Source organism: Primulina eburnea, chromosome 3, assembly GCF_022965805.1.
Source record: "Primulina eburnea isolate SZY01 chromosome 3, ASM2296580v1, whole genome shotgun sequence".
Lineage (NCBI taxonomy): Eukaryota > Viridiplantae > Streptophyta > Magnoliopsida > Lamiales > Gesneriaceae > Primulina > Primulina eburnea.
In genome coordinates, this window is record NC_133103.1 from 6,150,137 (window position 1) to 6,165,803 (window position 15,667).

Genomic DNA, 15,667 nt, shown 5'->3' on the forward strand with positions numbered 1-15,667 from the left:
CAAAACTGATAATCACCCACCTGGGCTTTGATCCGATCACATGATAAGACAAGACATTCATCTAGAGATCTCATATCTCCGTATTTCTCACATTCATGTAAAAAGGGTTCTAATGTTGTGAAATATTCGTGGGTGTTCTCGTAACACTCACGTATCATAAGTATACTTTGTTCGCAATTAGGATATAGCACCAGTCAAAGTCCCAATTCAAATGCGTTGCACAAACACTCTCTCAAACTCTTATACCACATAAACATTTCAGATGGGTAAAGGCACAACCACCGAACTTTCCCAGAGCTTCAATTTATGTCAAGAAAAACAGCAAAAGCACCCTGATGTCAACCAGAATTCTATTTTTCCAAATTCTTCAATCTGACGCAGCATGAAGTCCTTTTTCCCAGACTGGATGGAGGTACAGCACCCCAAAAATAAACGTGTTCAAAGATGCTTTGCTCTCCAATCGACTGTGAAGTTCTCATCGTTTTCTTCATCACTTGATGAATTTTCCCGAATAGAATCCTCAGATGCAACTTTGGGATCTCTAACTTGAGCAACAGGCTTAGAAACTTTAAGCTCCATTTTCTTCCTTCTCAATATTTCCACCCTATCCCTATAAGACCTGCAGACTCGAGATGAAAGGCGACACAAGTATTTGAGTAGAGATGCTCGAATGCAGTGAGATCCTGATAAAATAAATTCATATATACATGCATGTATAGTGTTTCACATTGACAAGTTACCTTTGTTCTACAGATTCTGCCTCTTCGATCATCTCGGCAGCATCAAACTGCAAGATGAACACCCGTACTTTTATATGACATACAATATTAGTGTATGAATCAAACGGTTGGTAATATGTAAGATGAGTCGCACCTCTTCTTCTTCCAAACGATTGTCTATCTCCTGCAAATCATCTTGGATTAACTTTTCAAACTCCTTGTATTCATCCCTGCCCGGATTAGAAATGGAGTATTAATTCAAATTGAAAGAAGAAAGATGAGATTATACCTCAACGTAATTTCGGGTAGCGGAAAGCAATTTATAGCAGTGATAATTATCGTTAAAGCTACACCTATTTGCATGATAAACTTTAGGCCGGTCAATATATTTTTATATAAATCACTAATATCAGCTAATATGAGCAAAGCATTTCTCTGCATTGTCCTTGACAAGAAAATGAAAAGTCTCTAGCATCAAAATTGTGGATCAACTACCAACGTCCAATCCATAAAAGCCATAATATTCCCAAACACTCCACATCAGATATCAAATGAGAACATGAAATTGTAGTAGCCAATTTGTCTCAACACTAGTTGAAAACTATAAAAACCATTCTCGAGCTCACTTAAATGTACTGATCTAATTTGTATATTTAAATCACAAGGTCCACCACATTATTATATTATTTGTTTCTCAAAAATAAATAAATATACGTTCCACAAACAAGTAGCATGCTTATATTGTCAACACTCCTCTAACAGCAGCAGTTAACATGTTGTCACCCGCAAAACTAAATGAAAATAAAGATGCATTTATGTGCATGTGAAAAAATAAATAAAGGAAAAGTGAGAGGCAACTCACTTGACATCTGGCTTCACAGGAGTTATGCCTCGTGCACGTAAATCAGAATCTTTGTCATCAAAAAACCCTTCAGGAAGAGCTCCTCTGACTTGTTTGTCTTCAATGCCAACAGCTATTTTTGAACCCCGCCTTAAATCTTTGGAAGATTGAAATTCAGGATCGTGTTCACTCTCATACGGAGCCATAGCTGATACATTGTCTATCCCACTAGCTAGGACAAATGGCTCCACTATTTGAGTTTTTGCAGCAACCGATTCTCTGTGTGACTCACGGTCTCTCAACTTCCCCGAATCCCTTTCTATAAGAATAGAACATAACTCAAACACGGTTTACTTGAATGAATAAAACCACAAAGATAACTCTTGTTCATTAGGATTGCAAATGTTAAATGAAAAAGTATATAACGGATTTCTCGAACTGTGATAGCACTCCACATTATAACACAAACTACTCAAGAAATTTAGGAAACAAAATTCATTATAGGGCTGGCTAACAGATCAAGGTGACAAAGGTGAGCGTTCAGACAAATGGTGCTGCCATTTATTATGTCAGACTGCGTCGTGTACTTTTAATATCTGTTATACTATTAAAAATTATTTTCCACATTGATTAGCTCATCCTGTACCACTGGAACATTGTGGAACACCAACAAAAATTCAAAGTCTTCCATCACTGCCAGCAAGCTGCCCCTAGTTAATACTAGTTCATTCACCAGGTGGACATGATCATACATCTTCTTTTGGAAAACAGAAACCCGTCCATTGAACAACTCTCCCAGATCAGCTTCTCATCTACACCCTATGCACAAAAGATTGAAGGTTCCTACAATGTTTTCACACAAAGGATTGGAATGAAATCCCTAACGTCAAACACACAGCATTGCAAAATATATGATCAGGCAGTAAATAGAGGGGATTGAGAAGCCAATGTGCAAGACATTCAAGAAATTTATAATTGATATACTATGGTTCATTTGACTTCATTACAGTCACAAATTGGCACAAGTATATAAAAAATCAAACAAACGATGAGCCCATCCAACAATATGATACCAAAAAATTAAATGGTAATATTAAATCAGATCGTTACCATTTTTCCGCCTTTTTGGCTCATGATTATCAAAAAAACCGGGAGGGGGCATAGACGGTCGATTCTTAGGCAATGCAGCTGATGGTTTAGATTTCTCCAGCAACTCTCCGTGAGACTCAGGTTTAGAATTCGGCAACTCAGGTTCAGGTTTGGAGCTACTGACCCGATTTAGTGCAGCTGCACTAGCTTTGAGTTTGTCAATAGCCTATACAAGTATCAGTATCCCGTTAAGAAAGTTTAGTGGACATAAAATTTACTACAAAAGCAACAACAAAGAAGCTTGGAGAAATTTTGCTTCCCAGATGGGATCAATAAAAAAGCACGGATACTACACTGTAATTGCAAGTGCACAACACTCCAGTCACTACTTAGGTTTTATCAAACATCTAGGGCAGCAATTATCAAAGCCCTAAATCCAAACTGTGAATTGCTGATTTACATGAAAGAAAGGGGTCGGAGGGGCGAGAAGGCATGACTGAGAATATCAATGGGATTCAGTTTTTCCACCTTTATATTTGATTTAGTGTGGAATTGTGTAGAGGAAGGACGGCAAGCTTTAAATGTTGGAGAATATTTGTACTTTCATAAACAAGTGAAACACAAAGAGCATATCATGTCAGTGTTCAGCTGCACGTAGTCTAAATCTTAGCCATACAGGAATAAGACCTCAACCAAACTTAAAATTACCACCAATTTTAACTCAATGCGCTGCAATGAAATCGGGAGACAAATTGGAGTAAGACATTAAACACCCTAGCTTCATCCTCTTACAATTCCACTGTCCCAGATTTGATTCAACATTTACCTCATTATGTTTACGAGAAGCTTGGTGTGCAGGCCATAGGGACTCGGACTTTATGACAACATCACAAACCCTGCATACGGGTTGATCATGTTCATCGTACCTGCATTTACAATTGGCAAAGAATCAACTTGTTTGAATAAAAATATTGCACCAAAGAACACATGGTGCTTGAATCCACGTGCAATATTAAAAATGGCCAATGTATAGTCAAAACGATACCACCCATTGAACCAGATTTTTCCATTATGGTGATTTGAGAGCCTGAATATAAGTCAATCTTACGAGATATATACTGGAGGATGACAAACTCTGTAAAACTTGTAAGTGTCCCTATTGTTCCTAAGATTAGCAAGTTTAATCAAATAGAACAACATGACCACTACTATAGCATCGGAAAGGCCAAAAAGAATGCACAGCTACATTTTATTGCTCAACTGTAAAACAATGCAAATCATGGAACAGATGGATGGGTATATAATGACAAAACAGAGCAGAAGCACATAGGTATGTATCGATTTAATAGCACAACGCTGGAAAACACTTTTTCTAGAAGCTCAAGCAATAGCAGATTAACCATAATTTTATACTTTTATATGTTCCCCTTGCATGTAAGTCAAAGGAAATGGAGACATATGGCCAGAACTGATTTTCAAGATGTATCCTGATTGGATATTAACAAACAAAAGTCCACACATAAGCACCCAAGACCAGCTTCATGTTAAATATTTTACAACCTCACTCAGTCATCATATTATATTCACATTTCTCAAAGGCTCGAGATCATGGTGGGCGCCTCAAACAATGATTTCACAATGGAATTAAACACGTTGCCATGAAATTTGCAGTACCTAATGAGAGGAGAATCGATGCGCTGCTTCTCCTGCTTTTGTGCATTCAGTTTGGCTCGAAACAAGGCTTTCCTCTTTGCTTGCACATCCATTTTCAAATACTAATACTACATGCAAAACAAAGAAAATAAGAAAATTGAATTCAATCCAACTACAAAAACTTAACCACAGAGATAGCACTCCAAATTTCAAATATCAAACTTCTAGAACTCCTAATAAATGGAACAACCTTAGAATTTGCCACCAACAATCTAATCCAACAGTATTAAACAACACAAAAGTCAGAATTAAGCAATCCACAATCCTTAAATCATGAAAATCAAGTATTGTTTGGTCTAACATACAGAAATAGGAAACTATAATCAACAATTGCAAACAAAATTACACTCTTAATGGCAAACTGTGAAGCCCTGGGTCTTCTATAAAACGGGCAGCATCTCACCTATATTTTCACTATATCAAAGCATCATCTTGCAACCACAATTCTCAAGTACACTCAAGTCCCAAACACAGATAACTCTAGAGAAAATAGTAAGTATTCATTATCTAAAGGAAATACTGTAAGGCCCCGTTACTCTAATCGTATTTAACTAACATGCAATTAACGATTTATTAATGTAAGCAGCGGAAAACAATTTTAGAAAAATTTCATCATGACCTCTCCACAAGTTGGACATCCTAGAAAATCAAACAACAGTTTACAAATATAAATTCTGAAATTTAGAATATAACATAAAACAAGTAACAGCTGCACTGACCATGACTAAATAGTAAAAGTCACATGCAGAGCACACCGGCTCAGTCACACAAAAACAAATAAACTTTGAAAACACGATACAACTACTTGGGGCACCTCTCGGCTAACGTATAAAACTCCGACGTAATCTACACTATCTATACTATATTATAAAGCTTGAGGCCATTAGAGTAGCCGTTTTGGTATGGCCTATAACAAACAATCTCACTAGCCTCCACTAGCAGAAGATCTACCTCGTGGATCATCCGAACCTGAATGGCCTGCCATGGTGCCACAAAGCCACCACGGCAGCCCCCAAGAAAGGGGTAAATCTTCTGTATATACAGTTAAACAACAATGCTGATAAACATAAACGATGTATACGCATATCTATGAATGAAATATGCAATCCATGTTTGGCTCAAATGCAACATGTAAGAAAGCGTCAATAAACGATACAATAACAACTGGAACAATGCCCAAGCTAACAATAAATAGGAAATCACTTCGTCACGCAGCTAAATCGCTCTACCCAAGTATGTTAGGTATGTCGTGATATGTCCGATCTAAAACCCACAACTTGTCCTACATACCGCTATCGACGATACAACAAGAATGGCACAATGAACAGAACTTGATATCACAATCTCAGCACTCACCCCGTAGGGCTGCACTAACATGCGGAGGTTCAATCATATCCACGGTATTAGGTGTCTCATAAACAGGTTTATCAGCCACATCATGATCCCAATACAAAAAATAACATGTGTTGAATAACAATAAACATCAACAGTTAACAAGAACGATAACGCTCAAAATGAATGTTTTAAGATAACATGTCCTATTTCTAAATGCCATAAAATGTTTCAAACAAATGAACATATAAACAAGGTATTCAATATAGGTATAGTAACTAATCACACAAGTACAAATAACAGTACATGAATATGCATACATGTAATTATGTGTTACCATTACTCTGCCGTAACATACCTAACCATTCAATGTCGGTCCAAACGATCAACTTGAACTTCCAACTTCAAATCTTTGGCCATTATTAATTTAGGTTGCAAGTGGATGGATGAATTTGAAATCTAAGGATTTTGATTATTTTTCTATTGTTAACAATTAAACAACAAATGAAATATTAAATGCAAACCTTAGTTATTTAAACATTAGATACACAAAGTAAAATGAATTTCAAATACATTCATCATTGGATGAACTTGAAATTTATTTTAGTTAATATAAAACATTATATAAACATACAATGAGTGGATTTGAAGTACATCAATCCAAACGTGACCTTAAGTAATTCACTAAGCTGATAAATATTTAATTTCCGGTGATTCCAGTAATTCAACTAAAATTCCTAATTTCTCAAAGTTGGACAGGTTTATTTCACCCTACCTTGTGAGGCACTGCCCCCATGAGATGATCAAAAGCCCAGATTTAAACACACATACACCCCATGAAGTGATCAAAGGTCCAGATTTAATCACCATGTAAAATCAATGGCTGAGATCCTGTAAGGGCACTGTCCCACAGGTAGCATCTACTCTACCCTATTCTCCAAAGTTTAAAGCCATTATCGGTCAATTCAGTCAAACATTCAACTCACTGATCCAACAATAATCGCGACCAATTTAATTTCCCAAAATATCACACCAACTAATTCAGCAATTATTTTAGGTTGTCGAAAATATACCTTTAGAACGTCCAAATTCGATACCTAAAACATTAAACCCAAACAATAATCAATATATTGCGATAAACGAGTCAAAAATCAAATTAAATTGAATGGGTAAATTCTCACTCCCCGGCAGCCTGCGAATCTTGAACAAGGATGTTAGAAACAAGCTGGAAAATCGAGTCTAAAATGCTCAAAAATCGAAGCAACTCGAATTAAACTCGGAACAAAGGCTGCTCGCGGCGGTACATCGGCGAAACTCGCCGGAAAAACAGCTGGGCGACGGGAAACGAACTAGGCTTGCTCGAAATTGATCTAGAGCTCAAATACCATCGACCCTCGGCCTAACATCGAATAAATCGCGGGCGAAATGGTCAGAAAATCGATTAACAACAGCTCGCGACTTGGGCTCGGGTTGACGAAATGAGGCTCAAATTCATAGATTAATGGCTCGAATCAAATATACAGGTAATGGGCTATCACTCGCATTGGTCTCCGGCCACTTTCCGGCCAAAAGGGGCGATGCAGACGCGAAATGGGGAGAGGGAAAGAGAGACCAACAGGCAACAGGAATGGAGTTGGGGATTAGATTTTCTATTTGGGGAATTTTGGTTTCCTTTTTTTCTTTTTATCGCGTGTGCGTGTGTATATATGTATATATATTTAAGATCATAAACAATTGAATAAAATGTAATTAAACTCGTTATTATTAGTACTTATTAATTTATTTTATAACTCATAGTTTTTGTCCGGTGGAAAAATTAAAATAATTTGCAAATAACCTTTTTTATATTAAAAAACGGAGTACATAGAAAATTCACAACCATTTTTATAACTCTACTATTATATAATAATTTCAAAATCGTTTCATATCCCTACTATTATTTTTTGACAAAAAACATCATATGCTTAAATGCATAATAAAAGGAAGCCTAATCATTACAGATTTATTATAATTTTTTAAAAAAATTACAGAATAACTTTGGAGTAAAGAAATAAAAACCGAACAGTTTTTATATTAAAATTTGGTGATTTAAAGTTTCAGTCATTTTAAAGTAATTATTTATTCATTATTTGAGTTTCATTTCTCATGCTCTGCTTCCTAATTCTTCGCGCCTAGAGCCCACATCACTCCAAGTAAGGCAAAACGAATTTGCAAAACTGATCAATCACAAAAACATATATAGAGAAATGGCTCAATGGAGGTACAGAATTACAAAACCAGGTGAATTTCTTGAGCCAAGCAAGCGGATATCACGCGTATCTCCTCCCCGTGTAGCTTCGTTGATGATTCCATACAGGCACCTGTCCTTGTTTTTACACGAACAACATAAACAAACACAAACGCACATAAACTAGAGAACAGCTGCCTCGTGAAAACACAACATAAAAGACAACCGATCGATCCGAGGGGGATTTCGATGTCAATCCCCTTTAAAGAAGCGAAGACAGCGCTCAAAAGAGTACTTCAGGGAGCGAGCGATGCCTGCGAAGATTAGGCGCTTCACCGCGCTGCGGTCCGAGACCGGAGGAACAAATGCGCGCCGTTGCATGAATTGTCTGGTCATGAAGAGTATGGTGACCAAGTGAGAAATAGGCGGACTCTTACTTATAGAGGTCGGGTGAAGAATGAAAGATGGAAAGATGGTGAGATTGGTGACTACGTAATCAACCGTGTAATCCAGGTGCAAGTGGATAAATAAACTATGAAGTGAGCACTCTCTACCATTTTGGTATGTGTTATATAAAATTCCTAAATATTGCGTACAAAATATTTAATAAAATATTTCAATCGAATTATTTTCAGTATTTCAAGTTGGGTCCCTGAAAATGAAGCCGAGGCGACTTGCTCACCTCACCTCACCTCAGATACGTAGATACGTACGGTAATGGTGATATGTTTCTGATTGATTGAAATACATTAAATATATTTTTTTTATTAGTTCAATCATTTGATGCTAAAAAAATTGGAACAGCATAGGAAATTTTCATGGAAACTTTCAAAAGAGCCCCGTAAAAAATGAATGTTCGTAGGCTTGTTCTAGGGAGTTCCAGAGATATCTCAGGTACCTTCGCAGCTTTCTATTTCCCGCGGCTTACTAAATTTTAGGTGAAATTGGTTGACTCGTTTTATTATGCTATGCTGCTTTTATTTTTGTAATTTTCAACTCGTTGTCTAATTTATTTTTACATTAATTAAAATAAATAATACATTTGAGTGATGTGACGTGGGCTATAATTTATAAATGACTTGACTTCGAATCCACCAATCGGTCTCCTTTGGCAGATTTATACAAGTTTTTGACCTCTTCAACTGGTGTAGTACGAGTCCCCACGGAATATACATGGGATTGCTGAGTCTCCTTGATCCCATGTAGCATCTCTCCAACCTCTGTGTGAGCCCGCCTATTTTCTCGCCGCAATCTCACTGCTAGCCCTACCAACATCAAATTCAAGAACCTATTTGTAATGGCCAAATTCAACAAGACTTTGTGTTCCAAGTCTAAGAATTGAAGGTGTCACATTTTTCCGGCCGAGTGCATTTGTTGCTCCGGTCCCGGACCGTAATGCAGTGAAGCGCCGAATCTTCTGAAGCATCTTATGCCAGCTGAAGCACTCTTTTTGAGCGCTGTGTCCGCTTCTTCCAAGAGGATTGACGTGCACAGTGGAGGGGCTATTCGCCTTGGCCAAAATAATATTAAGTTAAGAAATTTGCTTTTTTTGGCTTTTTGAGCTACTGGAGTTTGTTATTATTACTTTTTCGATTTTTAGCATCAATTTATTATTATTTTTGCGTAGACATGAAACAATTTCCATTTCCATTACGAAATCTAGCACAATCCGATGAATGACAGACAACTCATAAAATTTGCCAAATTTACGGCTTCTCCTCATGGCTCTACTGCATTTGGTCTTATGTGTACGTTAAATATTCATTTGAAATATTTTCCATATATGTATGTATATATCTGGATAACCTGACAAAATCAAATGTTTGAATTACTTCGTAAATCCATTAGTCAAAAAATCATGATATGTGTTTCCTTGTTGAAAAGTAGGGGGAAGGACAGAGCATGAGGTATGTGTCAGATGTGTATATGGAATGACAGTGTACCTTCAAGATATGAGCAATTTAATATTATGATTATTAATCAGGCACATATATTGGATTGAATTTATAAAAAAAATATTTGAATAAATAACCTAGTAAAACCAATTTATAGTGTTTTAAAATTTCTTGCAGGGGAAAAAACAAATAATATTTTAACTTAGACTCCACAAAATGAAAATTTATCAACTTTTTTTGTATGATATGGTAAACACTTATTACATCATTAATAAATATGAGTCTGTCCACGATCTTTTTATATTTTCTGATGTAATTGTATCAGAACTTGCTTAATAATATTATAGTGTTTTGCTCAAAAATATTTTAATCAAGCATATAAATATAAAATAATTTTTTTAAGGATATAATGAATAGAGTAACAAAACTCACAAAAACTTCTGTAAATAAAAAACAAAGCAAATAAATATATATAATTACAAAAACAAAGCAAATAAATATATATAATTACAAAAAGCCGATATAAAACAATTCGCAATGGGTTGGGTGTGGAAAGACGATGATTCTGAGTTTAACTCTTCCTCCTCCGGCAAGTTTCGCGGTTCGGTGGTCCCTGAAGTCAACGGTAGCGGGGACCGCTGCGCTACCCGCAAGATCGTGACGTCACGGTGCCGCACAGAGGAAGTAGAGCCTGGGAAATTCATCCGAAAGTGCAATAACACCGAACAGATTTTCAAAGATTGCATTGGGAGGTACAGAGTTTTTTTTTTTTTGTTTTTTTTAAAGGCAGAAGTTGGAACATGGAAGGTTGAATTTAAATGGTTGTTTTGGTGTAAAAGAAGTACTGGTTTGTGTTGCATTGGGTTCGTTTGATCTATTGACGAATTTATTTAGGTTTCATATGTCCCGTAAGATGATAATTTTATACATAAAATTCAACCTTTTTCATTTATTATGAATATGAATTAGGCTTTCAACTAGATTATTGAATGAAGAAAACACCTGTTTATGTGTTCGGCGATGTGAAGAAATGACATATACCACATGTAGGAGCTGCAATCAGGTTTCGTGTCTGTTTGGGACTCAAGTTTGGACTTCTTGTTTGCAAAATATTCTTCTGGAAATATCAGGGAAAGAGAGATAGCAATTGAAATGGTGAAAAATTGACTTTTTTAAAAAAAAATTACACGGATAGGCTAATTTTGTGTGCCAAAGGAGTGAGTGACTTGAGATTTTTTAAAGATTTAAGGAGCGTATGTGGTTAAGATTTATTTAAAGATTTAAGGAATGCATATGCTGAACTTTTTATTTAGTTGAGGGCATGAGTTCACCTTCACCTCCACTAGGTTTTGATTCAATCATTTATTTCTTTTACTTGCTATAGGTAACAACGGTACTTGAGAAATTTGTAAGTCGAATCTGGAAGGACCAATGCTTTTCAGTCTGGTTTTGTGGGTAGCCCATAGTTTGTGTAAACCACCATGTGGGAGATCCATGAAATTGAAATTTTTTGGGTGAATTTGTGGAGAAGCCTTAGAGAAGTGGAGTAAACTTGGTGAAACTGTGACTTTTTGAAGTTCCTTAAAGAAACTAACTTTGTGTCTATGGATCAAAATGTTTTCATCAGAGGATTGTTTCTTCTGCATGGGGACATGTTCAATACTCCTTGAATTCTAAGCACGAGGGCTCCTTCTGGTGTACACAAATGTTTGAGGGCAATTGCTGATGCTATCCTGTTGTATTTGACTCGGACATATGATACAGTGGTTCCTTGCTGATTTTGGGGGAAAAACTGAAAATATAAAAAATAGAGAAATTATTGTACAGAGCACCATTTAGGCCTTTAAGTTATAGAACACCACTATTTTATTGTTTTTCCCCATCGCCCCAAAATGTCTAAAATTTCTCAAAGTAGCCTGATCATATATGTTAGTAGATCTCCAACCCGTCTATCATGGAAAGCTCCATGAACTGAACATAGTTAATCAAATTGATGGTTTTATTAAACTTAATAGCTATTGTTGTTTTAGTTATTATGGATTGATTTTAGTTTTTTTTACCTTTACAAAACATATCTTGTATTTTTTCTTAATCCATTGCGTGGTTAATTGCTCGGAAGAAGGAATTTTATGAAGTTCATTTATATTTTATGTTTTAGATTTTTCTTATCTTGCATCCCTATTTTCTTTCAAATTCTCGCAAATTTGGGGGTGTGATTGTTCTATGCGTGTTTACCACTAGCGCTTAATGTTAACAACCTGAATATGTGTAATGATTTGAAATATGATTTTGTCATTCAAATTTGTAAATGAGTGAAATTGGTGTATAAAAGTTTGATGGCATTTCATGAAGTGTCTACAATTTCCTGCCTCGACAGTGCTATTATAATTGACTCGGAATTTTCAGCTAATGTGGAAAAGGTGATGTCAGGGTCATTTTATATTTTGTAATGTCAATTTTCCTTTAAATTCAATTGAATAATCTAACAAAGGCACTGGTGATATGCGTCAAATTGTTTTTCTATAGAAGAAAACAATTGAATGCTTGGTGCAAGAGTTGTTTTCTTCTTCAGTTTATTGAAAGATGTGGAGAATTATGATTGCCTGCAGTCATATCGAGTTTGAGATTGCAGCCATGGTGATGAAGACCGAACTGCATGATATTGTCTGCTTTTTGATATCCCAGCTTCGTGATAAATATGCAAACCAACATGTTTCCTACAGCATTTTTATCTTTTTTTTTGGTCAAATTTTTTGCACTCTATATGTGCTTAGGATTCATAAAGACCGTGGGCTTTTTTGGTTTCTCACTGGGAGTTTTGTGGAAATATTGAAAGTACATGGTGGTTGTTTTGTTTTTAGGAAATTGAATTATTATTGTAAATATTGAATCAGGACTGAAATTATTTTAGAATATTTTATTTTGTTATAATATATTATTTTTTGGAACGTGACTAAAAATTTAGTGAGTATTGATTGTGTGGAAAGATGTGAAAAGTGGAAAAATTTCTTCTTGGAAAAGAGAAGGAAAATGAATGACAATGTTTATTTTTGCTCTGGGATGAAAAATTGTTTCTCCGAAACAACGCCCATTCTTTTATGCAGTTGGATCTGTTTTCAGGTTCTAATCCAAACATAATATCAAAACTTTGAACTGCGATGTGCGAACCTTGTCATATGTTGATCTTGTCGTATGTTGACGTATTAGTTATATGTTTTCTTTTTACTCAGGCCCAGTGAGGTGGTTGAATCTATCGAAGAATATGTCGAGGAAGATGTCACGGACAAAATGGCTAAAGGGTCATTCTCTTTGGATTCAGCAGATCCCAGACCTCCATCGGGCTCTTATTTCCCTGGGCTACGTGGTGATATTGAAGCCATTGAACGTAGTTTCTTTGGGGGTTTTGGTCGATTTTTCGAGGCAGCTGAAGAAATGAAGAATGGGTTCTTCAATTCAGTTGGGTTTCCTCCGATATATGACGGTGATTCTTCATCATCATCTTGCAAGAAGCATGGAATTCATATTGAAAGCCATCCTCGCACCATAGCTCAACCCAAGAAAACTTCTGATGAAGAGATCGATCTCTCTGGTTTAGCGAATGAAGTTTGAAACCTGTTATGTGGAGACCTTTTAGTTCATGTCGTATATAATAAATTCGAGCCCTGTTCTTGAGTTGCATTTGGAGGGGACATGGATTTGAAATCCATTAATTTGGATATAGTTTTAACACTAACAACTAAACAATATATAAAATATAAAATTCATATTTCTTTACATATTAATTACAAAAAATTTCAAATGTCTCGATAATTTGCATTCATCTTAATTGACATGAAACATTATATAAACATGAAAATAGTGAGTTTAAAGTTTATGATATTGTTTTTTTTATTACAAAAATATATTTCAAATTATGAAATATTTCTATCCAAATGTGACTTTAGTATTCTTACAGAAATGAGATAATTTTCTCATAGCTTACTGTGGAAGAGTGTTTTTGTGGGCATTGTAATTTTTTATTTTTTTTTCTAATTGGACATGAAAATGGAGCTAGTTTTTGAAGTGAGTTGTGGCAATGCTTGTAAACAATGATATATTAGTTTATTACTAATTTTTGAAGTAAATAAGGTTAGGAGTCGAGTATATGAGTTTTTTTTTTTTTTTTTTTTTGGGATAAAATCCAGTGCAAACAATGATATATTAGTTTATTACTAATTTTTGTTTTGTCCAATAAAAGATTAAAGTTAAAAATCATTATACACACACACACTTATTGATAAAATCCAATGCAAACAATGAATACATTAGTTTATTACTAATTTTTGTTTTGTCCAATAAATTATTAAAGTTAAAAATAATTATATATATATATAATTATTTTAACATATATATATATATATACACACACTTATGATTTCTATATTATATTATTATTATTATTATTATTATTATATTATTAAGTTTGAGATCCTTAGAATGAATAACTTTTGGTGTCATAATCTGTTTTAATAATTATATATATTAATAAAATGTTAAAATTTTAATGTAGGTCGTATGTAACTTAGCGGATAGAATTTTTATTTCTTAAACATCAAGTGGTATGTTCAATTCCTACTTCAGTTTTTTTTCCCCTTTATTTTATTTATTTTTTATTTAATATATCAAACTTACAATATAATCTATCGCTATTTATTGTAATTATATTTTAATCATCATTTAAATATAAATTAAATAAATTATAAAAAATATTGTACAATGCATTAAGTATATATTATACATAATTTCTCTATCATATTGACAAAGCCAAATGGTGTATTAAACTATGAATAGTCGCACAGTGAACCAAAACAGGAAGAAAAAATAGTTTTATACATAATTTTCAAATTTTATTTCTCATGCTGACCACACGTTTTGCACGAGGATTAAAGATCCCATGACCTTAAATAACACTAAAAGATGATACCATTTATCTGTATAGTTATTATATACATATATCATCATGAGCATGAAGTGGAGCACTAGCTAAGAGCCCTCTCCTCTCCTAGCATAAAAAGTTTCGATATATTACACACAACTAGGTTTCATTCCATGCCAAAATGAGGTAAAAAAAACGTGTTTTTCTGCACCACTTTGTCGCACTAACGAAAAATCAACCATATACTAATTATTATTATTATTAGTGTACTATTTTTCCACCAAGCTCTCGAGTAAATTGAGTCTTAATAATTGGATCGCCAAGGTAGGTAAGATATATACATACATAGCGAAGAGACTCGACCACTCGGTAAGGCATTGAAATTTCAAGGTTTGCATCAAATCGAAGCACCTTTCACCATCACAGTCAAGTGTCCAATTTGTAAACAAATACACATCCTTGAATAGTCGTTTGTTCACGTTCATCAAATGTTAATTAAAAGATGATATTTTGTAGAAGATTTAATGCCTATATGGTTCTCCTAGGCATAGAATATAAGATTAAACATGTCGATGAAAGTAAAATGGAGCAAAACGTGATATTTATGGATGTATTTGATAAATTTTTTTCTGGTCGAATCGAGAAAGTAAATTGATATATCTACGTAAAAAAAAATTGGAGTGTGTCAGATATATCCATAATCAATATTTTCTTCGATCTAAGCTACAACTTGCACTTCACATATCATGGATCATGGATGGGGTTGTACAGAAATCAAGTAGGTCGCGATCCTTTCGAGCCGACTCAATTAATAACATACGAGTTGTATATATAGTCTTGAACAATCCTCCCAGCTAGTTTTTGGGGTTGAGTTAGGTCCAAGTTCTATTTTTAACATAAATAATATATAAATATGTCCATCAACGTTGATCTCTT

The 15,667-nt window shown here is 34.7% G+C and overlaps 2 protein-coding genes across 6 annotated transcripts; one reads left to right on the forward strand and one right to left on the reverse strand.

Annotated features, from left to right (window-relative positions):
• Positions 1–54: 54 nt before the first annotated feature.
• LOC140825770 (protein ABA AND ROS SENSITIVE 1) lies at positions 55–7,395 on the reverse strand. Of its 5 annotated transcripts, XM_073187723.1 has the most exons (9): positions 6,876–7,394; positions 6,768–6,791; positions 4,324–4,430; positions 3,476–3,575; positions 2,671–2,875; positions 1,582–1,879; positions 874–949; positions 741–787; positions 55–619 (listed from the first exon to the last, which is right to left on the reverse strand). In XM_073187723.1, exons 3-9 carry the CDS (start codon positions 4,413–4,415, stop codon positions 439–441), a joined length of 999 nt encoding a protein of 332 aa, XP_073043824.1. In that variant the 5' UTR covers positions 4,416–4,430; positions 6,768–6,791; positions 6,876–7,394; the 3' UTR covers positions 55–438. The 5 variants fall into 5 exon arrangements, with proteins under 5 accessions (XP_073043824.1, XP_073043826.1, XP_073043823.1 ...); XM_073187725.1 differs by lacking the exon at positions 6,768–6,791 and having other exon boundaries at positions 6,876–7,395; XM_073187722.1 differs by having other exon boundaries at positions 6,768–7,394.
• Positions 7,396–10,314: 2,919 nt separating this feature from the next.
• Positions 10,315–13,526, forward strand: LOC140825772 (fra a 1-associated protein-like). Its single transcript, XM_073187727.1, has 2 exons — positions 10,315–10,568; positions 13,047–13,526. The coding sequence occupies exons 1-2, from the start codon at positions 10,354–10,356 to the stop codon at positions 13,423–13,425; spliced, it is 594 nt and encodes a 197-aa protein (XP_073043828.1). The 5' UTR covers positions 10,315–10,353; the 3' UTR covers positions 13,426–13,526.
• The last annotated feature ends 2,141 nt before the right edge of the window (positions 13,527–15,667 follow it).